This window comes from Artibeus jamaicensis, unplaced genomic scaffold, assembly GCF_021234435.1.
Source record: "Artibeus jamaicensis isolate MK-2021 breed Jamaican fruit bat unplaced genomic scaffold, CSHL_Jam_final contig_3290, whole genome shotgun sequence".
Classification (NCBI taxonomy): Eukaryota; Metazoa; Chordata; class Mammalia; order Chiroptera; family Phyllostomidae; genus Artibeus; species Artibeus jamaicensis.
In genome coordinates this window covers 766,108-792,833 of record NW_026521779.1, presented here as the reverse complement: position 1 = coordinate 792,833, position 26,726 = coordinate 766,108, and the positions used below count along the sequence as shown (strand labels likewise).

Here is a 26,726-nt window from a genome sequence, read left to right as displayed (position 1 = left end):
TTAAAACCCGCCTAATCTTCTGTCATTCTCTTGTTCCCAAAAGCTGCACCATGTTCCTGGAATACCCTTCCCAGTCCACAGCTTTCTTTTCTTATTCAAATGTTTTGCAAGAACATCTGTAGGCATTTATTGCGTTCATTCCCATGGGCAGAGCCAAAATACTTCACTTTGCAATTGAGCAAACAGAGGTGAGGATCAAGATGCACAGAGCTAGAATCCAGGCCCCTTCCTGCCACCTGGGAGGATGGCTAATTGCTCTCCTCTCCCTAGTGTTTCCTTGGCCCCACAGGAACTGGCCTGCGTTTGGCATTATTATAGAACAGTCTCTACATACCTCAGGGTGATATTTCAGTGCCATCACTGGCCCTGCGTGTAAGAAGAGTAAAGCTCTATGTATCTCTTGAAAGACAAGGGTTCTTACACCTCCCCTTCCCAAAATATTTGTCACTATCTGTTATGTGCAAGATAAAGACTCAAGCAAAATTCAGTGGTTGCAAGCAAGATTACTAGGGCTGAATGCAGCTCCATCTCGTTTTTCAGGATGTGTGAGTATGCCTGTGCCCCGTGCCCCCTTTCTCTGCCTTGCTTTTCTTCATCCAGCACAGGGGTCACCCCTCACAGGGATGTCACTGACCCTCACTCCTGCCAACTCCCAAACTTCCCCACCCTCATTAAACATTCCTCTGGGTACCCATAGACCTGATACTTAATGTATACAATATTCCGAAGTTAAGGGAACAAGGTTTCACATCAGCAGATGGAAGTCAAATCCTCTACCCCTCACTAGCTGTGTGTCGTTGGGCCAGTTATTGACCTCTCTGGGCTTGTCTCATCTGGGGAATGAGGATGTAGCATATCCATCTCGTAGAAGCAGCATTCCCTGATATAACACATGAGAGTACTGAGCCCTGGTGAATGATGCTTGGTGAATTGTGAGCACTCAGTGTGCAGCACCATAATTACATGGAATTGACTTGCAAGGCTTTAGAACATTATTTAGCACCAAATAATATAGCAGTAGTAGTGTCATCATTTCTCACACTGCCCTTGATAAATTGCGAGTTGATATGTCTCATCAATGAGAAAAGGGTGTGTCCTTTATTCTCAGTCCCTGTGGTCCGGCATCTGGCATGCACCTAAAACAGCTGTTCAATGAACAAATGAACAGATTCTGTTAGGCCTTTCAGGTCATAAAAATTCAAATGCCAAACCCCTGTGAAGAAGGCAAAGCCAGGCTGGTCTGACGGCTCCAAGGCAGACACCCCACTTCTTCTGTAAAAAGGCCTAATAGTAAATTTTTTAGACACTGGGATAATACACATTCTGTTGCAAACATTTAACTTCGCCACTGTAGTGGCAAAGTGGCCATAGGCACTAGGTAAATAAACGGACTTAGCTGTATTCCAATAAAAGTTCATTTACGGATACTAAAATTTAAACTTCCTATTATTTTCATGTCGCAACATGTTATTCTTTTGATTTTTTTTTTTACATTAACCATTTACAAATGGAAAAACAGCCCTTACCGCGCTAACTGTTCCAAACCAAGAGGCTGCTTTACTTTGCCCTGCGCAGCCTGAACTTCTCCCATCCTCGCTGAAAGGTTTCAGCAGGCGAGATCGTGCTCCTGGTAGAGCGCCGTTAGGGAGGCTGGCCTCGGATTGGGCTAGGCAGAGAGGGCGGGACTGAAGGTGGGCCTCTGGACGCGTACGCAGTGGGAAGGGGCAGGCCTGAATATGACCACTCCACTAACTAAGAGCACGCGGAGTGTTCATTACTCAGCCAATCAGCGCGGCGCTGCCTCCTAGCCCCGCCTCTCGCAGGCGTCTCCCTTCACGCGAGAGCGGTATGCCCCTACCGCGTCCATCCCTTACTTCCGGACAAGGCGCGGTGACGTCAGGAAGGGGGCAGGTAAGTCCGGGCTGGCGGAGGGGCTGGCAGGCCTGGTTGGGCTGGGGGTCAAACTGCTACCTCACCCAGTCTCGGCGCCATCCTACGGGAACTGTCATGTCGGAAGTCGCGGGGCTCTGCGGTCGCGGGTCCGATATTCGGAGCCGGCCCACGTCTTATTCGCGACCCACGACCCAAATCCCCGGCTACCGTCGTGACCCCGGATTCAGCCTTGGCCCATATTATGCCTGAAGGGCCCCTGGGTCTATGACATCTTGGAAGTGGAACCTGTAATCCCCCTACCGCGCTGGGTTGTGATGAACATTGTGATGCTTGTAAAACGGTGGACATGAGATATCATCAAAACTAACGATTAATTCGGCATCAGGAGCTGTTCTAAGAACTTTATTTAACTCACTGAGTCTTAACATTAAATTTATCAGGTTGTTACTTTTGTAAACCTCATTTTACAGTTGAGGAGACTGAGGTGCAAAGATAGCAGCTTGCCTAAACAGAGTCAAGCCGAGGCGGTCTCAAGCAGCAGAGTCCGTATCTCAGTCCAAACAGTATGTCCTGGGCACATGCAATCTATGATTACTCTTGACACCAGGGATCAGAGATTTCTATATATCCACACTATAGCCTCAGCTATACCATCACTGGAGTAGTAAAAGACCCCCATGTTAAGACCCCCAGCTCCTATAAACAGTGCTTTGTGCAAGCACTTCCCAGTGTATTATGTCATCTGCAGCAATGCCAGAAAGTCAGCCCTGTTGACCTCATCTGCTCTTTACAGGTGAGGAATTATAAGTTCGGGGAAATTCAGACATTGGCCAAGGTCACCCAGTGAGTGAGGAGTAAAGCTGGGGTTCAAGCTCGAGGAACTGTGACTTCAAAGCCTATGCATGCACTTAACTGTTTTGTTAACAAAAGCATTTTTAAATTGGAAGGGACCTTAGGAAAATCTGATCCAGGGCCACACTTTACAGATGGAAAACACAAGATGGAGAGAGGTTCAGGACAAGGTGGAATAGTTTACAGCACTTTGCACCCCAACTCTACCTCCCCACCCATCAGCTTCTGACCCTGGACAAGTTTTTGGTCTGGCCAAAAAGTTTGTTTAGTTTTTTCCATATGATGGCTCTAGTAGTGCTTAGTTGTCTTTAACTTCATTAGAAACAATTTTGTTAGATTGTATTGTGACAGCTATCATATCAGTGTGCATCTTAAAAAACTTATCAAAATTAGTAAATTTTTGTGCAGTCATTTTAATATTGAAGATGGATATGTGCAACATTATGCTTTATTATTTCAAGAAAGGTAAAAACAACTGAAAAGCAGTAAAAGATTTGTGCGGTGTATGGAGAATGTGCTGTGACTGATCAAACATGTCAAAAGTGGTTTGCAAAGTTTCTTAGTACTATTGACATTTCTGCCAGATAATTATTTGCAGTGGGGCTGTCTTATGCATTGGAAGATGTTTAGCAGCACCCCTGGCCTCTACCCACTAGAAGCCAGTAGCGGGAGATAGCTGGCATACTAAAAATATCCAAATCAATAAAGTTATCGGTGAAAATGAAAAGTGTGTCTTTTATTTTACAGAAAAAACTAAATGGACTTTTTGGCCAACCCAATACTCAATGCCCCACATCAATTGGAGATAATAGTAACATAATATAGAGTAAATGAGGCAATGATGTCAGACACAGTGCAGCAGCTGGCACACTGTAACCATTAAAGAGTGCACAGCTGAACTGGCAGAAACAATTATACCAAACTTCCTGACTAGCACAGGGAGCTGGCAGACTATGCCCACAGGCCAAAACCAGTCTGATTTTGTACAGCCTTCTTGTTAAGAATAGTATTAACTTCTTAAATGATTAGGGGAAGAGCAAAAGGAGAATAATATTTTGTGACAGGTGACAGTCATGTGAAATGCAAGTTTTCAGTGTCCCTAAGTAAAGTTTTACTGGAGTACAGGCACACCCATTCATTCACCTGCTGTCCACAGCTGCTTTGTAGCTGTGATGGACCAAGTTGAGTTGTTGGGACAGACAGTCTAGTCCAGAAAACCAGCAGTATTTATTGTGTGTTCCCTAATAGAAATTTTGCCAATCCCTATTCTAGACCTAAAAGTCTCTCCTCCACACACACAGGGTGCGCAGGATGCCCCTGCATTTGATACCTGTGTCACCTGCACTGATTTTTAGGGAACCTTAATTAGTGGTCCTTCATCAGAATTGATCAGAGACCAGGCACTGTCCTTGTTGCTAGAGATACAGCAAGGCGAGACCTTGTGGAGGAGAGAGCTGTAGACAAGCAGAGAGACGCAGGGTGATGTGGTAAGAACTCCAGGAGAGAAGGGACTCCAACAAGGCCTCTGACAAAAGCGGTGTTTGAGCCGAGACCTGTGACAAAAAACGGACAGCTCCTGGAGGAGCACTCAAGGCAGCTGGCCTGCACCTGCTTAGCCTCTGAAGGCCACCAGAAGGCGGGTGTGTCTGGAACAGAGTGAGCACGAGGGAGGGGGTGCAAGGCAGTCTTGGAGGGGCAGGCCACAGGGAGGAACTTGATATGATTCTCAAAGCAAAAGGAATCATAGGAGGGGTTTAAGCAGAAGAATGATATTTCGGACTCATTTTTTAAGAAGTCCTCCTGACCTCTGTGAAAAGAGCAGATTGTGGGAGTTGAGGGCAGAGCAGGACACCAGAGAGAGGTGACTGCAGTGGTCCAGAAGAGCAGTGACAGGGGCTGTGGGTGTGAGAGGTGTTAGCTGTGACTACGTGTTGCATGGAGAGTGGACAGGATGCTCTCTTTCCAAACCAACAAATGTCGCTCTTTGGACACCTCCTACACCTGGGGGGAGGGGGCTCTTCTGAGTGCCACCGCTGGACCCAGCCCACAGTACCTTCTCAGGGAAGCCATGGGCCCTCTGCCAGGCTCCCCAGGAGGGCGCCGACTGGGCAGACAGCCAGCATAGCTCAGTCAGTGTCCTGTCTTTTCAGATTGGCCGCGTTGAAGGTGAGGACCAGTAGGCAGCTCCCAAGATGGTGAGTACACTGGCATGTGCTCCTTGGGGTTCTCTTGTAGTCCTCATTGGACGCCCACAACAGCCCCTTCCCCTCCGAAAGCCCCTTCTTTCTGCCTGAGCTCTAAGATGGTATTTTCAGACTCGATTCATGATCTTTTGGTGCAGTTCTCAAACTTTGCTGCCCACTTAAATCACCCAGGAAGCTGTTTTCTTTCTTTCTTTTTTTAATGAGGTGAAATTTACCTGACAAAATTAACCATTTTAAAATGCATCATCCCACCATGACTGATGTGGCTCAGTGAGTTGAACATCACCCCACACCCTGAAAGGTTGCCAGTTCTATTCCCGGTCAGGTCACATGCCTGGGTTGTGGGTTCGATGCCCAGTTGGGGGGTGCCTATGAGGGCAACCAATCGATGTTTCTCTCTCACATTGGTGTATCTCTCCTTCTCTTCCTCTCTCCCTTCCACTTGAAACAGAAGGTCAACCCAGTCCAGAGCTCACGCTGCCTGTCACCACTCAGCCAAAAAGTAGAGACAGGGATTGGATTATAATTAGACTTTTATTGATATCAGAGGCTAACAGTTGAGAAGGTGGAGCGTTGAAACACTAATACCCACTTTACCTTGAGCTTGTAGAAGCAAGTTCATGTAGGGCAAATGTGGGGGTTTGGGAGGGGGAAGCTCCCAGGGGGAGCACAGATGCGCAGACACGCCGCAAAACAAGTAAATTATGTCATCCCATGGCATTTAATACATTCACAATGTTGTGCAGCCGTGTCCTCTATCTAGTTCTAAAACATTTCCATCAGCCAGAAGTAAACCCCATCCCCATCGGCAGTCACTCCCCTTCCCCACCCCCAGCCCCTGGCAGCCAGCAGTCGGCTCCATCTCCCTGTGGGTTTGTCTGTCCAGGACGTTTCGTGTAAAGGGACTCATACACCACGGGGCCTTTTGTGTCTGGCTTCTTTCACTTCGCAACTGGTCTTCAAGGTTCATCCACACTGTAGCCTGTGTCAGAGCTTCATTTGTTTTTATGATTGAATAATATTTCAGTGTGCGGGTAGACCATATCTGGCTACCCATTTATCCATTGATGGGCATTTGGGTTGTTTCCACCTTTGGGCCATTGTGAATAATGCCATTGTGGACAAGCATATACAAGGATCTGTTTAAACACAGTTTCCATGTTGCTTCTTAAAGGCGCAGTGTTCAGGAGCCATTCCTCAGAGCAGGTTCTCTGCTAGTTTTCTGGGCGTGGGTCCCAGTTAGTGGAGTTTTAGAAACTCCTCAGATGGCTGTAACGCGCAGCCATGTTTGAGGCCCACTGCTCTTGTGGGTTGTTCAGTCAACACAGCAGGTGGCTGCCAGCATTTGAAAAGAGACTCCCCAGCCAGGGTAAGGGTTCTTTTATGAAGCCTGTGCCTCAGCTGTGTTATGGGTGTACGTGCACAGCTGCAGTGTTAAATAAATTTCACCATAAGTCATGGCCCCCAAAATACCGAAAGCCATTGCTCTAGGAGAGTTGAACCCTGGTGGAATTTTCCACGGCCACAACAGTGGGCTTTTCTCCCAGGTCACCAGTCCCTGGTCAGACATGGAGCCCAGGGCCATCCTCAGCCTCCCTCATCCAGGTTCTGCCCTTCAAGTCTGCGCCATTATGCCTCCTGCAGGACCCTCTCTGAGTAATGTCTCTCTTCTGCTTTCCAGGGTGAAAGGAAAGGAGTAAACAAGTACTACCCTCCAGATTTCAATCCTGAAAAGGTAAGGGGCGGGCTTCCTTCGCCGTATCCATGAGAGCAGAGACTGCATAGGGCAGGGGCCAGGAGGTACCTCATCCCTCCTGAATCGGAGCCACGGCTGCCAAAGCGCAGGTGGCCCTGATATCTTTCTGCCCTGTGCTTGTGACGCAAGTCTTAGGGCGGTCTTCGTTCCCAGTGGTCAACGTGGCTCTCATCAGTGACCCTGTACCCTGTGCTCAGTGTGGCGTGTTTCCAGTGGAGCCCAGGATGAGCTCAGGCTGAGCTTAGGCACTCAGGCTCTGGGGTCGGAGTCCCTCATTCTCCCGGCTCCAGCTCCTCTGGTCCTACCCTGGCCCTTTCCTCTGCCTGGAACCTCTTCCTCCGTTTGACCACAAAGCTCCTTCCCTTCCTTTATGTCTGTCCTCACAGAGGGCCTCCCTGACCCCCATCTTGTTCTCCATCTCGTCACCTAGTGCTTTATTTCCCTTCGTGGGGAAATAAACTCCCCGATGCATTGTGCCTGTATTTGGGTGTTGTCCGTCTGCCCCTTTAGAACTCTGGCTCCACTAGGGCAGAGACAATTCTGTCCTGTGCACAGCTGTGTCCCCTTACTCCAGATGCTCGGTAAGGCCTGCCGAATGGGTCTGTGGTCCCAGGCCCTAACCCGGCCTCTGTGTACCAGTTTCCTCATGGCAAAAAGGAAGTAAGCCCTAACCAGTGTGGCTCGGCTGGGCATCATTCCACAAAGCAAAGGGTTGCCAGTTTAATTCCCAGTCAAGGCACATGGCTGGGTTGCAGGTTTGGTCCCTGGTTGGGAGTGTACAAAAGGCAGCCCATCGATGGATGTTTCTTTCTCTCATTGATGTTTCTCTTCTCTCTCCTCCCCTCCATTCCCCTCTCTCTATAAATAAGAAATAAAATCTTATTTTAAAATAATGCTAAAAAAAGGGAAATAAAACAACTTGTCCTCACAGAATTGTTGAGGTATTTAAGTGAGAAAACTCCGATAAAGTATCCAGTAAACTTGTGCCAGTATTGTCATCTCACCTAATTTCCCCCACAACACCTGGCCATAATTACGGGAAGCTGAAGGTGAGGTTGCTACCCAGGCTCACATGGCTCTTTTAGCTCTAGAACTGGAGAGGAAAGATTCAAACTCATGTATTCCTGAGCCCAAACTCACTGGCTTCACCAGAGCCTCTGTGCCTTCCATTTCATTGTTAACACCCCTGGTTGGTCGTGAGGAAGACGCCCCTCTCGGCCTATGCAGGAGAGCATGAGCTTGCCCAGCTCAGCAGCGCTAATCTGCTCCCTCCTCCTTTCTGCACAGCATGGCTCTCTCAACCGGTACCACCACAGCCACCCGCTTCGGGAGCGGGCTCGGAAGCTGTCCCAGGGCATCCTCATCATCAGGTAAGGCCTGAGGACCCCTGCTCCTTGTACTACCTGGCCTCAATCTCAAGGAGAATTCAGCACTCAGTTTTGCCCAATGCTACAGGCTCTTAATTCTGTTAAGGAGAGAGTCACTGTATTAGTTAGCTGTTGCCACATAACAAAACAATAAGCACATACTATTGCTCACAAGTCTACGGCCCAGCCGAATGCCTCTGCTGGCCTGGACTGGGCTTGGTTGACTTGGCCCAGGCTCCTTGACATGTTTGGGGGTCGGCTGGCTGGGGACTTGTTGGCCCAGCATAGCTGTGGGCAGCACAGCTGGGCTCTGCTCCACGTGCCTCATCCTCCAGCCGTCCAGCCTGGGCTTGTTTATACAACAGCTGCAGGTTCCAAAAGAGAGTGAGCAGAGGTGTGCAAGGCCACTTGAGGCCAACACCCAAAGCTCCACACCATCATTTCTGTGCCTTCGATTTTTTGAAATCCGTCGTGATGCCCTTCACCTCCTGCCAGGAACTTCTGCAGAGTCTCATTACAGAGGGCACGACACGGGGAAGATGGGGAGGGAGAATGAGGAATCGGAGCCATTACTGCAGTGGAGCCCGGGCACTGGCCCTTCCCTGGGGGTTCTCCCGTTTCTGGCCAGCCCTCCTTAGCGGGAAGCCAGATGTATGTCCCCAGAAAGGCAAACCCTTCATTCCTTCCTTCTCTGCCTCATGAACTCTGACCTCTGTCTCATGCCTATCCTGGGTCTGAGCAGAGGATTCTGTGACAAAACCATCAAAGGAGGGAACATCTGTGGAAAAAGAGTCAAGACACAAGTTCCCAAGGGCAACCTCAGGAGGCACGGGGCGGAAGGTCTCATCAAAACTGCTTCCGAGTTTCCGTGCCCCAGAGCCAGCCAGGCTTGCCTGCCTGGGGCCTGCGCGTGCCACCCCGGTCCACTCTGGTAGCCGAGCCCTCACCTCCTGGCTACTCATTACTTAACATTTGATTCTAAAAGGGAAGCTCTGTCACTGCTGTTCATAAAAAAAAACAGAATCGTGTCACACATAGAACCACATGTGAAAAAGAAATTGGTGACAGTACAAACACTTGACTCGAAAGACACCAGTGCCCCTACCTCTTGCCCCTCTGCTCCCAGCTGTTTGGCCTGGTGAGGCATGGAAGACACAGCAGCACCCGTGGAGACTCGCCCCACCTGGGTTAGCTGGCCGGGGAGCAGCAGACTGGACAGGCCCCGCCGTGGCAACATTTGCCAGCCATTCTTTGTGCCCGCTGTGTGCGGTCCCTTTGCAGTGCAGCTGTGGCCAGAGTTGCAGGGGTAGAGACCAAGGGAGAGCCCCGTGAGCAGGAACAAAGGAGCTGTTTTCTGTTTGTGTAGGTTCGAGATGCCGTATAACATCTGGTGTGACGGCTGCAAGAACCACATTGGCATGGGTGAGTTTGTGCCCGCCCCCTGCTCCTGCCAGTCCCGCCCATTCGGCCCCGGGATGTTCCCAATCAGGAGTCAGGGAGGAGATGGCTCCCAAGTGATGGGCGGGCAGCAGACACCTTATCGCAGACTGGTGAGGAGGCCAGGCTCTGGGTTCACTTCCTAGTTGGGTGACCCGGGCAAGTGACAGAGCCTCTGTATGCCTCAGTTTACCCACCTATAAAATTCAGATGATAAGTGTCCCACCTATGTGACATATAAAGGACCAAGTGCATAGCACATGGCACAGTGTGAGGACTCATACATTCAGTCTGCTGCTGTCACTGTCCTTTACTGTTACCATTAGCTGTCGGACCTCTGACTGTGCCAGAGGTACACAGATGACAGACTGGCATGGGGCCAAGGCTGCACAAGACCTCGGTCAGGCGGCTCAACTCCCCTGACCCTGTTTCCTCCTCTGGGGTCCTCACAGCACCTCCCTCATCTCCTCACACAGCTCCTGGGCCAGGGAGCAGCTCGCTCTGTAAACAGGAGCTGATGGTTCTCAGTAACAGGGTCCAGTCCTCCTCACAGAGGCTGTGGAAATGCAGGAAGGGGGGTGCCACGCCACCCCACTGCTGAGGAACACAAGTAAGCCCCTATCATGTCTGCTTGATCAGACCCAGTCAGGGGAATCTGCCTCAAAGGACACCAGCTGCTCAGAGGACAAAGATTGGGGCTTGGCCTGACCCACACATGGGTCACCCCAGGGCCATGAAGGGAAGTAGCCACCAGGAAAGGGAAACCCAGCCAAGCCATGCCACCCACCAGCCCAAGCTCTGTTTGTCTAGTTTAAGCTTTTTTTCACTGATAAGCAAGGTCATACAGAGTCAAAAATATACATCTTCTAACCAGCAAAATAACAAAAAACCTGAAAATTCTCTAGAAAAATAATAAATCCAGCCCTTCTCGAATGCTTGCGGAGCCAGGCCCTGTTCTAAGCAGTCACGTGATCATTAGCTCCTGCCGTTCTCACAGTCACCCTGGACAGTAGGCGTTACACTCATCCCCTTTGCATAGGTGGGGAAACTGAGGCCCGGAGGGGTGAGGCCCTCACAAGCTGATAGCTGGCAGGATCGGGATTCAAACCCAGGCCCTTTGGCTCCTGTCCACCTTTTGTGTAGCCTGAGCGCCTGTCACACACAGACAGCCTGAACACGGCTCTGCCTTGAATTCCAGTGCCCTCCCAAGGTACCTCCCCTGCAGGGGGGCAGGATACCACCCCTGTCTGCCCCCCACCCAGGGAAAAGACACTGGAGTGGCCTGAGCCTGGGCCTCCACTCTCTCCTCTCCTTCCAGGTGTTCGTTACAATGCAGAAAAGAAGAAGGTTGGCAATTACTACACAACCCCAATCTACAGGTAGAGGCAGCCTAGCAGGTGTCTCAGGGACACAGAGGGGCTGCAGGGTGAACAGGCTGTAAGGGAGTCTGAGTGGGAGGGGGGCTCCTACCCTTTTCCCGATAGCAGCTCCCTGCAGTTCTGTCCTGGAAACTGTCCTGGGGTGTCAATCAGCACATCCCTCTGCTTAGAACCCTCCACAGCTCCCACCTTCCTCAGAGTGAAAGTCCCCCTATGGCCCACAAGACCCCAAACACTCTGCTCTGCCCCTCCCTGCCCTTAGCTCCTTCCAGTCTCCGCCTCGCTCTGCATTAGCCACACGGCCTCCTTGTTGTTCCTCTCTTACTGAGGTCCCGCCTCTGTGTCCTCTGCCTGGAACACTCAGTCTTCCAGAGACATCTGCAAGGGTCCCTCCCTCTCATCAGGTTTCTGCTCCAACACCAGCTCTCAGAGAGCCTTTTCTAGAGTGGGGAGCACCACCCCACACTGTGGTTGCTTGTGGCTTTGCAGGCAACATCACCCCTGCTGGAATGTTAGTCCCTCCAAAAGTAGGTTGGCTTGTTTCACTGCTGTGTTCCTGGCAGCTGGTGCCAAGCCACAGAGCAGCCTAGCTCAGGAAGGTTCGTTGAGTAAGTGAATGAATGAACGAACAAACCCCAGTCAGAGGTTAGTTCTGGAGTGACGGGACCATGTCTGTCTCGCTCGTGGCTCTACCCCCAGGTATGGAGCCTGGCGTGTAGCATGCAGTAGGTGCTTAGTGAACACTTATGGAATGGTGTGCATAGGTGGAGGGAAGCAGGCAGGGGTCGCGTGATAGCCTGGGGTGGCCGTGGTGTCCTGAATCCTGCCCACCACCCAGATTCCGGATGAAATGTCACCTCTGCATCAACTACATCGAGATGCAAACAGACCCTGCCAATTGTGACTATGTGATTGTGAGTGGCGCCCAGCGCAAGGAGGAGCGCTGGGACATGGCAGACAACGAGCAGGTGCTGACGACAGGTGAGCTCCATGGACAGCCCCAAAGCCATCCCCGACCCTGAGCCTGAGCCTGAGCCATGTCCCGGAAGGCACGGCCATGTTCTCACCCTTGCAGAGCAGGAGAAGAAGCAGAAGCTGGAGACAGATGCCATGTTCCGCCTGGAGCATGGTGAAGCTGACCGAAGCACACTCAAGAAGGCCCTCCCCACCCTGAGCCACATCCAGGAGGCACAGAGCGCCTGGAAGGATGACTTCGCCCTCAACAGCATGCTGCGGAAAAGGTTCCGGGTGAGTGGGCTGCAGCCCAGGGTTGGAAACACAGGCAGGTGGGGCAGGGCAGGGCGGGGGGTGGGCACCTGGCACCACCAACAGGGCAAGTTAAGACCCAGGTCCAGCCCGAGCCCCACCACATCCTCGCTATCGGCATGTCATTTCACCCACTGTGCCCGGGTTTCTCCATCTTCATGTGGGGGCCTCACAGTGCCCAGGGGAGGCCCCCTAGCCCAACAGGTATTATTAAGCACATAGCACCTTCCCCTGGGAGGGGACCGGGCTTCACTTTCATAAGATCTCAAAGGGAAAACGAGCCATCAGCCAGGGCATGGGTGAGGCCTGAGTGTGTCAGGCAGAGGCCCAGCAGGGCACTGACCTACTGGTCAGCTCCTAACACACATTTCATGAACCCACTCAGTTGTCCCCAAATTAAATCTATAGATTGTCAACATGCCCCCCAATAATTTCCAGAATCACCCTGCCATGCCCTGTCTATGACAGAAAAAAAAAGGAAAAATTTATAACAATATATAGTACTGAAGGTTTCAATGTGGACATGCTTGGGCAAGACATCTGCACCTGTGTGAAGAGTCACTGAGGGCACAGCTACCAATGCCGGCTCCTGCAGCACGAGGACACCCCGGGGGCACAGTGGTCAGTGACCACTGTGGCTGAACTTGTTCCGAAAACACTTGGTGGAGCTTTGTCACAGGGAGTCAGGGCTGAGGAGTGTGATGAAAATGGGTGTTTCACCCTCATGGTGTCCGGCGGGGCACTGGGAGGACCGCCTCCCTCTTCCCTTACTCTGAGGGGTAGGTTGCACCCCTGGACACTGCAGACGGAGCCCAGGCAGGAGTGTTCAGGGCGGCCCCACAGGCTGCGAGTCCCCTCACCATCCTAGAGCCCCATCTCTTCCTGTCTCTTTTCTGATCACTCTGCGGTCACTATTATTAGGGGTAAAATTACTAGTTTTCTTACTAATTGTTTATTACTGAAGGTGCACTCTTTCAGCCAGGCCTGCACCCTGAGCTGTGTGTTCCCTGCCTTCTGGGATTCTACATGGTTGTGGGAGCGGGGGGGAGTCTAAAGACCCTCAACCATATTATCCCCACAAGCCACCTCATACATACCTCAGTCCCTAACCTGCCCGCCCACTTCCTCCCCTTCTAGGCACTGAGTTCCCAAAGCCTGGAGTTGCCCTTGACTCCCCCTCCGTGTCCAGTTAGTTCTGTCAGCCTGTACCTTCAAATTATGTCCAGTATCTGCCTACTTCCACCACCCCCATAGTCTCCTACCTGGACCAGCACTCTCTGCCCTGGTCTCCAGGCTCCCACCCTCCCACCCCCAACAGGCCATTCCCCAACCCCCCGCCACAGCCACCAGGGACACCTATGAACAACTGAGTCAATCACCTCCCTCCTGTGTTCAGAACCCTCCATGGCTCCCACTTATAGTAGAAACCAAAGTCTTCCCCGTGGCCCACCAGGTCTGAATGATCTGCCCCTTCCCCTCTGCACCCCCATCTCCGCCTTCCCCTTGCTTACAGCCACACTGGCTTCACTCTTCCTCAACAGCTTCACTCATACTTCTGCCTCAGGGCCTTTGCACAGGCTGTTCCCTCTACCTTGGAACACTCTTCCACCAGATACCCACATGGCCCCCCATTCAGATGTCTTTTCTCAGACATGATCTCAGAGAGACAGTCCCTGACCCTCCTCATCACCCCACATTATGTTTCAAGTTGACCCCCCCCGCCCACTCCTTTTGCCCTTCCTGGCATTCTTTTTCTCCCCACCACTGTTGTCTTGCCCACTAAAATGTCAGTTCTATAAGGGCAGGGGGTTTTGTCTGCTTTCTGCTGGGTCCCCAGCGTCTAGAATAAGGCCTGGGACAAGGTGGGTATTCTGTAAATATTTGGAACAAATGAGTGAAAAAGTGAAAAGTACACATATGAATGACAGTTGCACCTCATTTGTTGAGTGACTTTTCTGCCCCAGCCATAGTATGAGGCTTTCTCCCACCCTGAGCTTGGGGAGGAGGAAGCTGAGACCCAGAGATCTGGAGAGATGCCCCCGAGTCAACAGGCACAGAAGGGGCAAGACTTTGACACCCACGTCACTTCTTCCAACAGGAAAAGAAAAAAGCCCTACAGGAGGAGGAAGAGAGGGACCAGGCACTGCAGGCAAAGGCCAGCCTGGCCATCCCCCTGGTGCCGGAGACAGAGGACGACCGACGGCTGGCCGCCTTGCTCAAGTTCCATACCCTGGACTGTGCGTGGGGGCGAGAGGGCACAGGGGTTGGGGTAGGGAGAGATGGGGGTCCCAGCTGAGTGGGCCATGGCAGACCCAGGCAGAGGGTGGCTCTGGACCTCCTTCCCTCCCCTTCTCTCCTTCCCTGCCAGCATATGAGGACAAGCAGAAACTCAAGCGGACAGAGATCATCAGCCGCTCCTGGTTTCCATCCGCCTCAGGACCCAGCAGCAGCAGCAGCAGCAGCAAAGCTGGCAGTGTCCTGAAGAAGCTGGCTCAGAACTGCAGATCTGCACCCGCCGGCTCTACCATCACCGTGGGGGACCTGGGTATTGTTCGAAGGCAGTCCCGGGAGATCTCAGAGAGCACACAGTGCCCGTCGGAGACCTCCAAGTTTGAGGAGCCCCAGGTGTCAGAGGGCACCACCCAGGACAGGCCCATATCCCCTCAAGACTGCTCTCAGGAGACAGTCAAGACCACCAATACAAGGGGACCTCAGGGGCAGAATGGGAGCTGTCAGGACAGGCCGAGGTCCTCCTCAGGCTCCTCCCAGGAGGCACCTATCTCTCAGGACGTGCCATACCCCTGCCTCGGCTCCTCCCTCGTGGCTGATTACTCAGACTCAGAGAGTGAGTGATTTTGAGGGCTGGACGCCTCCAGAGGCCAAGGCATGCCCAGGAAGCCCCTCCCAGACTGCAGCCCCTCTGGACCAGCAGCACTTCGAGAGCTCAGAAGTCACCCCTTCCCAGACCTCGCCTTCCTGCACTGATGGAATTATTTATTTGGTCCTGGAGAGGGTTTTTGTGCCTTGTAGGACCCCCCACCCCCACCCCAACATTAAAGTCCTGCTTCTTTGCCTCTGCCTTGGGTTACTAAACGGGCCCTGCCTCTCTCCCCCACTCTGCCACTCAACCAAACTGGACAGATCTCTCATAGCAAATGGAGACTGTACCGGTGACCACAGCCGTGGTCCTCACCCAGCATAATGGGGGTTTCAAGGTAGTGGCTCAGGTTGGTCTGCAATCAGGACAGATTTCCCAGTGGAAAGGCCCAGGCTGAGTGTGAAGGGTGGGAAGGGACCAGGCGGCAGAAACCATGCACGGAGGCCAGGGCTGGGAGGCACATGGGGTGCCCATGCAAGTGTGAGCTGTTCAATGTCCACAGCCCATGGGGACACCTTAAAGGGGGGGTCACTAAAAAGGCCCCAGCATGCTGCTGCTTTTGAAGGAAACTGGTAACAGCAGAAAATAGCTCAAAACAGATGCACATACGCCAGGTGACTCAGCCTGTCGTCTTCCTCTAAACCTTGAAAGGTCATTCCACAAATATTGGTGGAGCACCAGAGGGGTGCCAGACACTGTTCTGGCCACCGGGGACACAGCGGTGAACAAAAAGAAAACTTGGGGCTGAGGTTCCAGCTGAATTTGTAAGCTAGACATGGTGGTGCCAGTGGCTGCCCCCGGCCCACCAGCCCTGCTCCTTAAGGGGTTGATAAAGTCTCAGGACAGCAGTAAGAGCCAGTCAGTTCCTGGAATCTTCAGTTAGGGACTTTCTCTAACTGAAAGAGGTCTACCTGAGGTCTCTACCTGAGGTCACCAGCAGCACTCCCTCTGCCTGGGTAAGTCAGGCACCTGGGATATGGGGGTCGTAGCATGTCCCCCTAACGGATCAATGGGGCGCTGCACACAGGGCTTGGATCCAGGAGGTGCCTGGTAAATGGTGACACCTTAGCGTTTCCAAGGGAGAGGCTAACTGGCCAAGCTTGGCCGGGATTGAGGGGTGGGATTGGCCGAGTGGACCTGGAGTCCTGGGAGCCTGCAAGGTTAGTGTGCGCACGCGCGTGCTACCGGAGGAGGTCCCGCCCCCACGTGCCTGCGGCCCACTGCCCGAGAGCGTTAGGGAGCGTGTTAGACAAACCATGCCCTCTCTGGAGGCTATCCGCTACTCGCGGGGCTCGCTGCAGATCCTCGACCAGCTGCTCCTGCCCCAGCAATGCCACTACGAGGTTGTGAGATCAGTGCGCCAGGCCTGGGAGGCCATCCGCGCCATGAAGGTGGAGTATAGCCGCGGGGCTGGGGTCGGGTGTGCCCACGCCTCCCGCCCCTGACGCCCCGGGCCTCTCCTACAGGTGCGCGGCGCCCCTGCGATTGCCCTTGTCGGCTGCCTCAGCCTGGCGGTGGAGCTGCACGCCGGCGCCGGAGGTCCGGGACTCAATGCGCTCGTGGCCTTCGTGCGCGACACACTGAGTTTCCTGGTCACCGCCCGACCCACTGCCGTGAATATGGCCCGCGCTGCCCGCGACCTGGCCAACGCTGCAGCCCAGGAAGCCGAGCAAGAGGGCGCCACGGAGGAGGCTGTCCGGGAGAGGTAGGGGGAATTGTGCCAGTCACTGCTCTGAGCAGAAGCTAACCCATTTTGCCGATGGGAAACAGATATGGCACTCATAGTCCAAGGCCACACAGGCAGGATTGGGAGTTGACCCCAAGCAGCCTGGCTCAGAAGTCCTTACACTCATTCCCATGACTGTGCCTCCTCTGAACATGCTCAGCCCCCACTGCCCTTGGGGGTCCTTTTCAGTGCCGCCTCTTTCTCCTGGTGTTTGCCTTTGAGGAATTTTGTTTCGTGTCCTGATCCCGTCTACCCTCTTCTTTTCTCACGCTCCCCCTCTGTTCCAGTTAAATCATGCCCCTTGTGTTCTTTGACCAGACTGAGCTTATTCCTGCCCCAGGGTCTTCGCACATTCCACTTTTGCAGGCTGGGTATTTGCAGAGCAGACGCCCACCTTCAGATTTTAGGTTTCTGGCTTTCCCCACCTCCCATAAGTTATAGCACATTCCACCCCACCCTACCCTCTTCCCACCCACCTCCCACTTTGCTGCCTTTTTCTTCACCTTATTACCAATACTTGCTCATTGTTTGCCTCTCCCACACCAATGTCAGCCCCATAAGGGCACAGATATTTGTCTTTTTTTAATAAATATTTTATTGATTATGCTATTACAGTTGTCCCATTCCCCCCCCACTTTATTCCTCCACCCTGCACACCCCCACCCACATTCCCCCCTTTAGTTCATGTCCATGTGTCATATGTGTAAAGTTCTTTGGCTTCTCCATTTCCTATACTATTCTTGCCCTCCCCCTATTTTCTACCTACTATTTATGCTACTTATTCTCTGTACCTTTTCCCCCTCTCTCCCCCTCCCTCCCCTATGGCTAACCCTCCATGTGTTCATTTCTGTGATTCTCTTTCTCTTCTAGTTGTCTGCTTAACTTGTTTTCGTTTTTGGTTTGATTGTTAATAACTGTGACTTTGTTGTCAGTTTACTGTTCATATTTTTATCTTCTTTTTCTTATATAAGTCCCTTTAACATTTCATATAAGGGCTTGGTGATGATGAACTACTTTAACTTGACCTTATCTGGGAAGCACTTCATCTGCCCTTCCATTCTAAATGATAGCTCTGATGGATAGAGCAATGTTGGATGTAGGTGCTTGCCTTTCATGACTTCGAATACTTCTTTCCAGCCCCTTCTTGCCTGCAAAGTTTAAGAAATCAGCTGAGAGTCTTATGGGCACTCCTTTGTAGGTAACTGTCTCCTTTTCTCTTGCTGCCTTTAAGATTCTCTCATCTTTAATCTTGGATAATGTAATTATAATGTGCCTTGGTATGTTCCTCCATGGGTCCAACTTCTTTGGGACTCTCTGAGCTTCCTGGATTTCCTGGAAGTCTATTTCCTTTGCCAGATTTGGGAAGTTCTCCTTCTGGCACCCCTCTGATTCGGATGTTGGAACGTTTAAAGATGTCTCAGAGGTTCCTAAGCCTCTCCTCATTTTTTTAAGTTCTTCCCTCTTGGCTGTCTTGGCTAGAAGTCAGATATTTGTCTTGGTCACTGCTGTGCCCTCCAGCACTTCACACATAGGAGGTGCTCAGTTAACGTGTTGTATGAATGAATGGAGTGACAGGTGGCAAAGGCAGGAGGGTCCAGGCCTCACAGGTGTGAGAGGCTTTCTGCAAGAGAGTTGGGTGGGAAGAAGCGGCCAGCTCGGGCCCGGAGGCTGAGAGCCCCTTGTTGGCTCCAGAGTGATCTGCTATGCTGAGGACATGCTGGAGAAGGACCTCAGGGACAATCGGAGAATTGGGGACCTGGGAGCTCACCACCTCCTGGAGCGGGCAGCCCCTGGGGGCAGCAAGGTGACTGTGCTGACTCACTGTAACACCGGTGCACTGGCCACTGCTGGCTATGGCACAGCCCTGGGTAAGTGAGGGGGTGTCCATGGGGATGGGAGAGGGCCTCTTTTGGAATGAAGAGAAAGAAACCCAAACCACTTTTCCCACCTGCAAAATGATAATCGATTAGGTCTTATATAGAAATGCTTAGGATATTGGCTTCAAGTGTGACTGGATCCAGGGGTTCAGACAGTAGCATTAGGACCCATCTATTCCTGTCCGTAAGCTCTGCCCCCCACCCCTGCTCCCACTCCATGGGTCAGCAGAGGGCCTGCCAATGTTCACATCAGGAGGAAAAGGGCCAAGGGTCCCTATGCCAACAGTGCCAGGAAGATCTTGTAGCCCAGGGCTCTAATGGGGTCACCTGTTCGTCCAAGATCAACCACTTGATGCACCTGGCCAGAGTGGGCAGGATGTGGATTTCAAGAGAACTGAGAAGAAGGGTGTGGCCTTCAGGAAAGACTAGGGTAGCTGTCACCAGAAGAGGGGAAATTGGGTCCCAGTGTTCAAGGCAGCAGATTCCCTATATTCTCCAGATTTCCCTACCTGCCTGGGGCCCACTCTGGAGCCTGGGTACTGAGGCCCTGATGGCAAGACATCATTCATTCGTTTAACAAATATTTGCACCTACTGTGTGCCTTGCCACTCATGCATGCATGCATTCCTTCATTCAGCATTTATGAAGCAACTAATGTGTGCCCCACCGTTCATGCATGCATGCTTTCATTCACTCAACATTAAGCATCTGCTGTGTGCCCCGCCATTCATGCACACATGCACTCCTCCATTCACTCAATGGACATTTACTAAGCACCTACAATTTGTCAGGCACAGTTCTGGGAAGACAGAACTGTGTCTTCCAAGGCTCCCAAGGGAGCCAGCAGTTAACAAAGAAAACAAAATCTCAGCCATCGGGACAGAAAAGTGGGAGGAACAGGCAAAAGTCAATAAACATATATGATGTGTGCAAAGGTGGTACGTGCTGAAGAGGAAAATCAGGGAAAGAGGTCAGAGGTGTGGGGGTTGCTGTGTGAGGTGGAGGGATCAGAGAAGGACCCACCGAGAATGTTCTCTAAGCTCACAGGTACTAAACAAAGGGAATATCCACCACAAGGGCCTGGGGATGGGTAGCCTTTGGAGATCTGTGCCCCCAAATAATGGGCCACCCTGCCCATCTGTCCCTTTCTGTCTCATCCTGACCTTCTGGTGGGTCTTACCCTGCAGGTGTGATCCGCTCACTGCACAACCTTGGCCGCCTGAAACATGTCTTTTGCACAGAGACCCGGCCCTACAACCAGGGGGCCCGGCTGACAGCCTTTGAGCTGGTCTATGAGCAGATTCCTGCCACCCTCATCGCTGACAGCATGGCAGCTGCTGCCATGGCCCACCGAGATGTGTCAGGTCAGCAGGTGGGGCGCCAGCAGGCGGGGCTCCAGGCGTCCAGGGCTAGGTGATAACCCTTAACTTCTTGCTTTCAGCTGTCGTCGTGGGAGCTGACCGTGTGGTTGCCAATGGTGACACAGCCAACAAGGTGGGCACCTATCAACTGGCCATTGCTGCCAAGCACCATGGCATTCCCTTCTATGTAGCTGCCCCCAGCTCGTCATGTGACCTCCGTCTGGAGACAGGCCAGCAGATCGTCATTGAGGAGCGCCCAGGCCAGGAGCTGACTGATATCAACGGGGTCAGGATTGCAGCACCAGGTAAGCCATCACTTGGGAGAGCACCTCATTATGTACCCCAAACCCTCACAGGAGGCAGGTGGCACTTGGAGTGTCACTAGCCTTCTAGGGCACAGGCATTTTCAATTCAAGCCAATTTTTTAGAACAGAAACATCTTGGAGGTCAAGTTCCACATGACATTGTCCAACTCATGACTTGAGAAACCTTGAGTAAACTGTCTGGCCATTCTTCACTTTAATTTTCTCATCTAAAGAACAAATAATACTGTTCAGCCAAGTGCCTGTGAGGAGACAGATATTTCTCAGCTTCCCCATGCTTCCTCGCTGTGCAGCTGTGGGCAGTTTGCCTAAGTTTTTATCCCTAAGAGCCTCGGTGTCTCTATCTGTAAAGTGAGTTGACCTAACTCATAAATCCTAGGGCCTTCAGTGAATTAACTCACGTGACATGGAGAATAGGCCCAACCCTTCATTAGTACTCATTAAATATTAATAATTATGATTGAAACCCTTTCATAAAAAGGACCAGTTAAAACCCCTAAACATTCAAAATATGGGGACACCACTAAATATGGAGTTGGGATAAAAATAACACTATACAGTTAAGCAGAGGGAAGTCCTAATATTCTATTATTCTGCTGCAATTCATTATAGCATTTTAAAAACAGGTACATACATTAATTGTGAATTTTTTTATCTTCTTTTTTAATGCACCTACTTTCCTAGAGGTGTAAGTAGCAGTGGTCATAATCCATAAGACCATGGAAAGCAGAGTTGACAACCCACACCCACTGAAATAAAACTGGGGCAGCAAGACATGAGCAACATGGGCCAGGTGTCGTCTGTGGGCCCTGATACTCTGCTCTCATTGGTGGGCATGGGAATGCAGACCCCAGAGAAATGGGTCTTCTCATGTTTCCAAGAGAAGCCTTACATTTTTTTGTAAATGAAAACTCCCACCTTTTGAAAGCTGGTCTTAAAAAAACTGAGCCAGAGAGAAAAGTTCCAGGCCACCAGTTTGCGGCCTCTTGTGTAATAAGTTGTGATCTACATTGAGTAATTCATCCAGCATATGTTTCTGAGTTCCTGGCTAATGCTAAGTGCTGGCATATAGGAGTGAAAAAAAGACACAAAGTCCTGGCCCTTGGAGAGCTGGCAGTTTGGTGAGGGAGACAGACAATGAACAAGATAAATAACAGACTTATAGGAGGTAACGACTGAGGAGAAATAAACAAAGCAAGGAAGTGTCTGTACAGGAGCTTTAGACAGGATTATCACAGATGTCCTCACTGACAAGGTGACATCTGAGCAAAGACCTGAAGGGAATGAAACACTGGGTCATCTAGGAAGAGGGCAGAACCCACACAAAGGCCCTAAAGTAGATTCTTGGAGGTTCTTAAAGAGGTCCGGGCAAAAATGGGGTGGTTGTATGTAAGACTGAAACCTTGTTCTTGGACAGTGACAGTTCAGAAATGGTGTTTCAGAGGGTGAATATAAACTTGTGACTGGATGCCAAAGCTCATGCCTTCATGCGCTTTTGGGATGAGTATCCCTAGATTTTCAAAGGTTCCCTAACTCCAAGAACCACCATGGGGCGAACAGGTGACAAGAGTGTGAGCAGTGAGCACTTCACAGAGCTAAATACCTGCCTTCTTGTCTCCCTACTCTGTCCTGTAGGAATTGAGGTTTGGAATCCTGCCTTCGATGTCACCCCCCATGACCTCATCACTGGTGGCATCATTACAGAGCTGGGCGTCTTTGCCCCCAGAGAACTCCAGACAGCCCTAAGCACCACCATCTCCTGAGGGCGGAGACCCTAGATGAACCCCAGAAGTAACCAACCTGCATCTGCAAAGCCATAAAACTTACTGATGGCCTGCCCCAAAGCTGACCTTCTTCCCCAAAACCACACTTTTTCCTAGGGCAGGGATAGTGGACAGGGCCTTTGCTTGGTTCGTAAAAGCCTAGCCACTGGAGCTAGGCTACTCCAGTGCATTTCCTACTTCTGCCACTTTTTCTGCTGTGTGACCTTGGCCAAGTCACTTCACCTCTCTGTGGTTTGGTTTCCTCATTTATAACACGCGGACAATACTGGTACCGCCCTCACAGGTTGCTCTCAGGACTGGAATTACAGTGACGTCTCGGGTGCAGACTTTTAAAGGTGATACCAGAAAGCTCAGTAACCAAGTTAATAATAGTTTCATGAATATTATTAAAAATAAAAGTTAGTGCAAAAACAAATCCATGAACAAAATACCAAGAAAAAATGAGAGAATGGAACCCTACATTTGCACACTTTGACCTTACCTTAACCTCTGATGTGAGCATTCGTTCCCATTAAACTTCATTTACAATATCAGGCTGCCTGTCTACAGGCAGCAGTTTCACAACTTGACTTTTCTTTATTTTTCCTTTGTATTGAATTTACTGGGGTGACTAATTAACAAAATTATACAGGTTTCAGGTGCTCAGTTCCACAACTGAGTTCCATCACCTCTACATTGTGTGTTCACCACAAGTCAAGTCTTCCATCACCACTCATCCCCCCAAATCCACCTTATCGCCCCCACACTAAAATGTTATTTTTAAATGTTGAGCCCAAGCTGGTAGCTCTGTTAGTTGGTTCATGCACTGGGGTTGCGGGTTCCATCCCTGGTCAGGGCATATACAAGAATTGACCAATGGGTAAGTACATCAGTGGGTCGAACAAAAAAAATCGATGTTTCTCATCAATAAATGAAAAATTTAAAAGTAAATGTTGAAAACACTCTCAATTACGTAACTTTAAGCACCCTTAAATTTTGCACCAGTATATATAAAGAGCACTAAACAGCCTACGTTTTACAAAGCAAATGAACGCCCAGTAAATGTTAACTTACTATTAGCTTAAAATTTTTACCAAACGCTGTCTAAAACGGACCTCTTTGGCCCAGAACTCTTTAAAAACTGCCACTTCGTTTCCCCGTGAGCCCTTGCGCACCCAGCACCCACTGTATCCCAGCATGCCTGGTTTCCGGTTGCAATGCTCAGCCCCACCTTTTCCGGCGCATGCCCGATCATGGCGCAGGGGCAGCGTAAGTTCCAGGCGCAGAGGCCAGCCAAGAGTAAGGCGGTGGCGGCGGCCTCAGAGCGGAACCGGGGCCCGAGGAAAGGAGGTGAGGAGCGGTCCGGGGTCTGCTGGGCGAGGGGTACCCGGGGCTTCCAGGCCTCAGGCGAGCGCCTCTTTCCCCAGGTCGTGTTATCGCTCCCAAGAAGGCTCGCATTGTGCAGCAGCAGAAGCTCAAGAAGGTGAGTGGGGCATGCAAGGTGCGAGGGATGGAGCTTGGAGGCAAGCGCGGAGGATCAGAAATGGAATCTGGCTCCAGTGAGGAGCGTGGGGCTTGCGGCGTGGGCAGGGGGGCGGTCAGGAACCGGCGGAGGTTGGAGCCTGGAGGCGCCGGAGGCAAGGGATAGAGCCTAGCGGTCAGTGGAGGGGTCCAAGGGTGAAGTCTGGAACCAGGGAGGGCAGGGTACAGGAACATCACCTACTATTCAGCAGGCGTCGTAGAAGCAAGACCTGGCTCGCAAAAAGTTGTACACACCTTAGCTGCTTTGGTTATTACTGTTCTTTGCAGTAGAACACGGGAGGGGAGGTGGCATAGGAAAGAAGCTGAAACCTCAGCTTTGTACGAAGCCAGTGCTGGATGAAAATCGCAGCTCCATGGATGACTAGTGTTTGTTCACCCTGAGCCTCAAACCTGTGAAATAGTGATAGCACCTTTCTCTTAGCGTTGTCAGGATTCGATGTCATAAGGCACCTACAAAGTGCTAGGAACAGCACAGGGCACAAATAAACGTCAGTTTTGATAGTTATTGTCATTTTTGTGATTGTCTTAAATCCAGTTTTTTATATAGATGGGTAGGGTTGAGCTTATAAGTTACAGAAAATTAAAAGTGATTGAACATTCGGAGTGATCCTGGATCTCCCTCGCCCCTACCCCCTTCTCACATCCAGGTCAGATTCTATCCTTTTTTGCCCTTGAAATTAATCTAGAATCCACCTATTTCCCACCTCCCCGATCCCCTTCCTCTGGTCCACCCATTATCTTCCTCCTGGACTGGTGTAGTTGCCCCTCCCTGGTCTGTCTATCCCCCTCCCCCATAGTAGCCAGAGGGCATCAGTAAGCACTTAAAATCAATCGTGTGCCTTCTCTGCTCTGAACCTTCTTTGGCTCCCAGGGCACTCAGGAAGAATTAAACCCTGCACACTCTGCCTCTGTCCCCTCCCTGCCCTTGTCGCCTCCTGCTCTCCCCCCTGCTCTCTCCACCCTCACTGGCCCCTTAATTGCGCCTGGTTCCACATCAACTTTGCACTGGCTGTTCCTTGCTCCAGTTAGAGATCCACATGGCTCCCTTCCTCTGAGTTATCTGACTGCAAGTGTTGCTTCTGAGTAGCTTGTTCCTTATGACAGCCCAAAGCCCCGCCCCTCGTGGTCATTGGAGGTCTTAAAGGCAGGGCAATAGCGTGGTTTGGGGAATATGATTAAACTGCCATTTTTGGACCCAAACACACTTGGCTTCTAATCCCTGCGCCTTGAGTTCCTCATATCCCTGTACCAGAGCCCCAGTTCACCATGTACAAAGAAGAGGTGACATGGGACAGGAGGGACTGCCCACCTGGAGGTTGAGACCAGAGGCGCTGGGCATGCCAGGATCCAGTCTCCCCTCACATGGTTTCCTCACTGCAGGAGTCTGTTTCCCCATCTGTGAAATGGGGGTGAGCAGAAGTTTAGAAGCTGAGGTCCAGAAATAAGGGATTTTTGTGAATAACATCCCAGAGTGTGGGACAAAAGCAGGACTTAAGCCACAGCCACCAGACTCTCAGGTACTATTTCAGGGGGACCTAATGATCCAGCCCCAGGTCAGGCACTCCCTTACTTCCTCCGCCCAGTTTGATTGCCCCTCTGTTGCCCCCTCAGGGCCTGGAGATTGGGATCCGGAAGAAGATTGAACACGATGTGGTGATGAAAGCCAGCACCAGCCTGCCCAAGAAGCTGGCACTGCTGAAGGCCCCCGCCAAGAAGAAGTAGGCAGCCTCTTCCTCCACCACTGAGATAAGACATTTTCCTAAGGACACAGCACCTGCCTCCATGCCCACACCTCTGCAGCTGGCTCCATGGGCAGTGCTGTGCACTGAAGGAGCCTCGCCCCACAGAGCCTTGGCTTGCTGCTCGAACTTTGGGTAGGGATGGCCTGGCCTGGGGGCAGCTGATCAGAACATCTGTAGTGCACGAGTCAGCTTCCCAGGATGCCGAGAACTCAGCAGTGGCCCTGAGGACATGTTCACCAACTTTCTGTGTTCCCCTGTCCCTTCAAATCCTGTGTCCACTGGTTTAACCTAGAGCAATAAACCTGGCTTTGTCATTCCTGTTGCAGTCATATTTCCTGTGAACACACCTGTGCTGGGACTGTAGGTGAGGTACACCGACCCAGTCAGCTCCAGCAATTTCTACAGACCAGCCATGTGCTCAGGGAAGGGTGATTAGGCTTCTGCATGTCCATACTGGGAGCTGGTGGAGAGTCTTTACCTCCCTCCAAGTTCAAGTGGCTCACAACAACCTCCTTACTCACTTACACACTGTCCCCAGACATGCCCAGTTCACTCGCTTTGCCCAGCACAAGCCAGGAGACGTAGGGAGCCATCTGTAGAATGGGTGTTGACACCATCGTGGTACCAATTCAACCAGAATGTACTTACGAACTGCTTGAAGGCACCTTGATCTATAAAAAAGTCAAAATGTCTATTAGGCCTATGGCCCAGGCATTTTTCTAGGGCTTTCTGTACATCACTCCATCCCAGGTTGGGTCATGTTAACATTCTAGAGCCAGTACTTGAACCCACCACTGGCTGAGTCCCAGTGTGGACTCTCAGCTGACCATCTGCTGCCTCTGTTTCCACAGCAAGATTCTCACCTGTTCCATCCTGGGTGCCCCCTGCCCCAAAGCTTCACTTGAATCTGTTCAACTGGAAGTGCCTGTGGAGTCATCCAGGAGCTCTGGCTCGGTGACTGCCCTTCCCTCTATTGGAAGTGAGAGAGGCCACTGCTCGGTGACCAGGCTGGGCCCAGGGAGACTTGAAAATGGAAAGTCTCCTACAAATGCTGGCGCTGCTCCCACAGCTGCTGGTTTTTGAGATGTAGATTGTAATTTTTGTGTGTATGAAATTGCTGTCCCTGCTTTTGTCTATGTATGTGAGTGTGGTTAAAACTATATGCCCTGGCTGGTGTGGCCCAGTGGGTTGAGTGCCAGCCTGTGAACCAAAAGGTTGCCAGTTTGATTTCCAGTCAGGGCACATGCCTGGGTTACACAGGCCAGGTCCCCAGTTGGGAGCATATGAGAGGCAACCAGTGGATCTATCTGTCACACACTGATGTTTTTCTCCCTCTCTCCCTCTCTCTAAAAATAAATAA

The 26,726-nt window shown here is 51.3% G+C and overlaps 3 protein-coding genes across 4 annotated transcripts; all 3 read left to right on the top strand.

Moving 5' to 3' along the window:
* Window positions 1-1,849: 1,849 nt before the first annotated feature.
* On the top strand, window positions 1,850-15,227 carry YJU2B (YJU2 splicing factor homolog B). 2 transcript variants are annotated; one of them, XM_037145781.2, is made up of 10 exons: window positions 1,850-1,911; window positions 4,896-4,940; window positions 6,631-6,684; window positions 7,993-8,075; window positions 9,439-9,494; window positions 10,828-10,888; window positions 11,727-11,869; window positions 11,964-12,136; window positions 14,253-14,391; window positions 14,523-15,227. In XM_037145781.2, exons 2-10 carry the CDS (start codon window positions 4,938-4,940, stop codon window positions 15,005-15,007), a joined length of 1,197 nt encoding a protein of 398 aa, XP_037001676.2. In that variant the 5' UTR covers window positions 1,850-1,911; window positions 4,896-4,937; the 3' UTR covers window positions 15,008-15,227. The 2 variants fall into 2 exon arrangements, with proteins under 2 accessions (XP_037001676.2, XP_037001677.2); XM_037145782.2 differs by lacking the exon at window positions 1,850-1,911 and adding an exon at window positions 1,922-2,686.
* A 1,004-nt stretch (window positions 15,228-16,231) lies between these two features.
* MRI1 (methylthioribose-1-phosphate isomerase 1) lies at window positions 16,232-22,667 on the top strand. The gene is made up of 6 exons (XM_037145783.2): window positions 16,232-16,423; window positions 16,499-16,737; window positions 18,451-18,626; window positions 19,823-19,999; window positions 20,077-20,301; window positions 21,955-22,667. The coding sequence occupies exons 1-6, from the start codon at window positions 16,289-16,291 to the stop codon at window positions 22,080-22,082; spliced, it is 1,080 nt and encodes a 359-aa protein (XP_037001678.1). The 5' UTR covers window positions 16,232-16,288; the 3' UTR covers window positions 22,083-22,667.
* Window positions 22,668-23,284: 617 nt separating this feature from the next.
* On the top strand, window positions 23,285-25,684 carry CUNH19orf53 (chromosome unknown C19orf53 homolog). The gene is made up of 3 exons (XM_037145784.2): window positions 23,285-23,432; window positions 23,510-23,565; window positions 25,236-25,684. The coding sequence occupies exons 1-3, from the start codon at window positions 23,300-23,302 to the stop codon at window positions 25,344-25,346; spliced, it is 300 nt and encodes a 99-aa protein (XP_037001679.2). The 5' UTR covers window positions 23,285-23,299; the 3' UTR covers window positions 25,347-25,684.
* The last annotated feature ends 1,042 nt before the right edge of the window (window positions 25,685-26,726 follow it).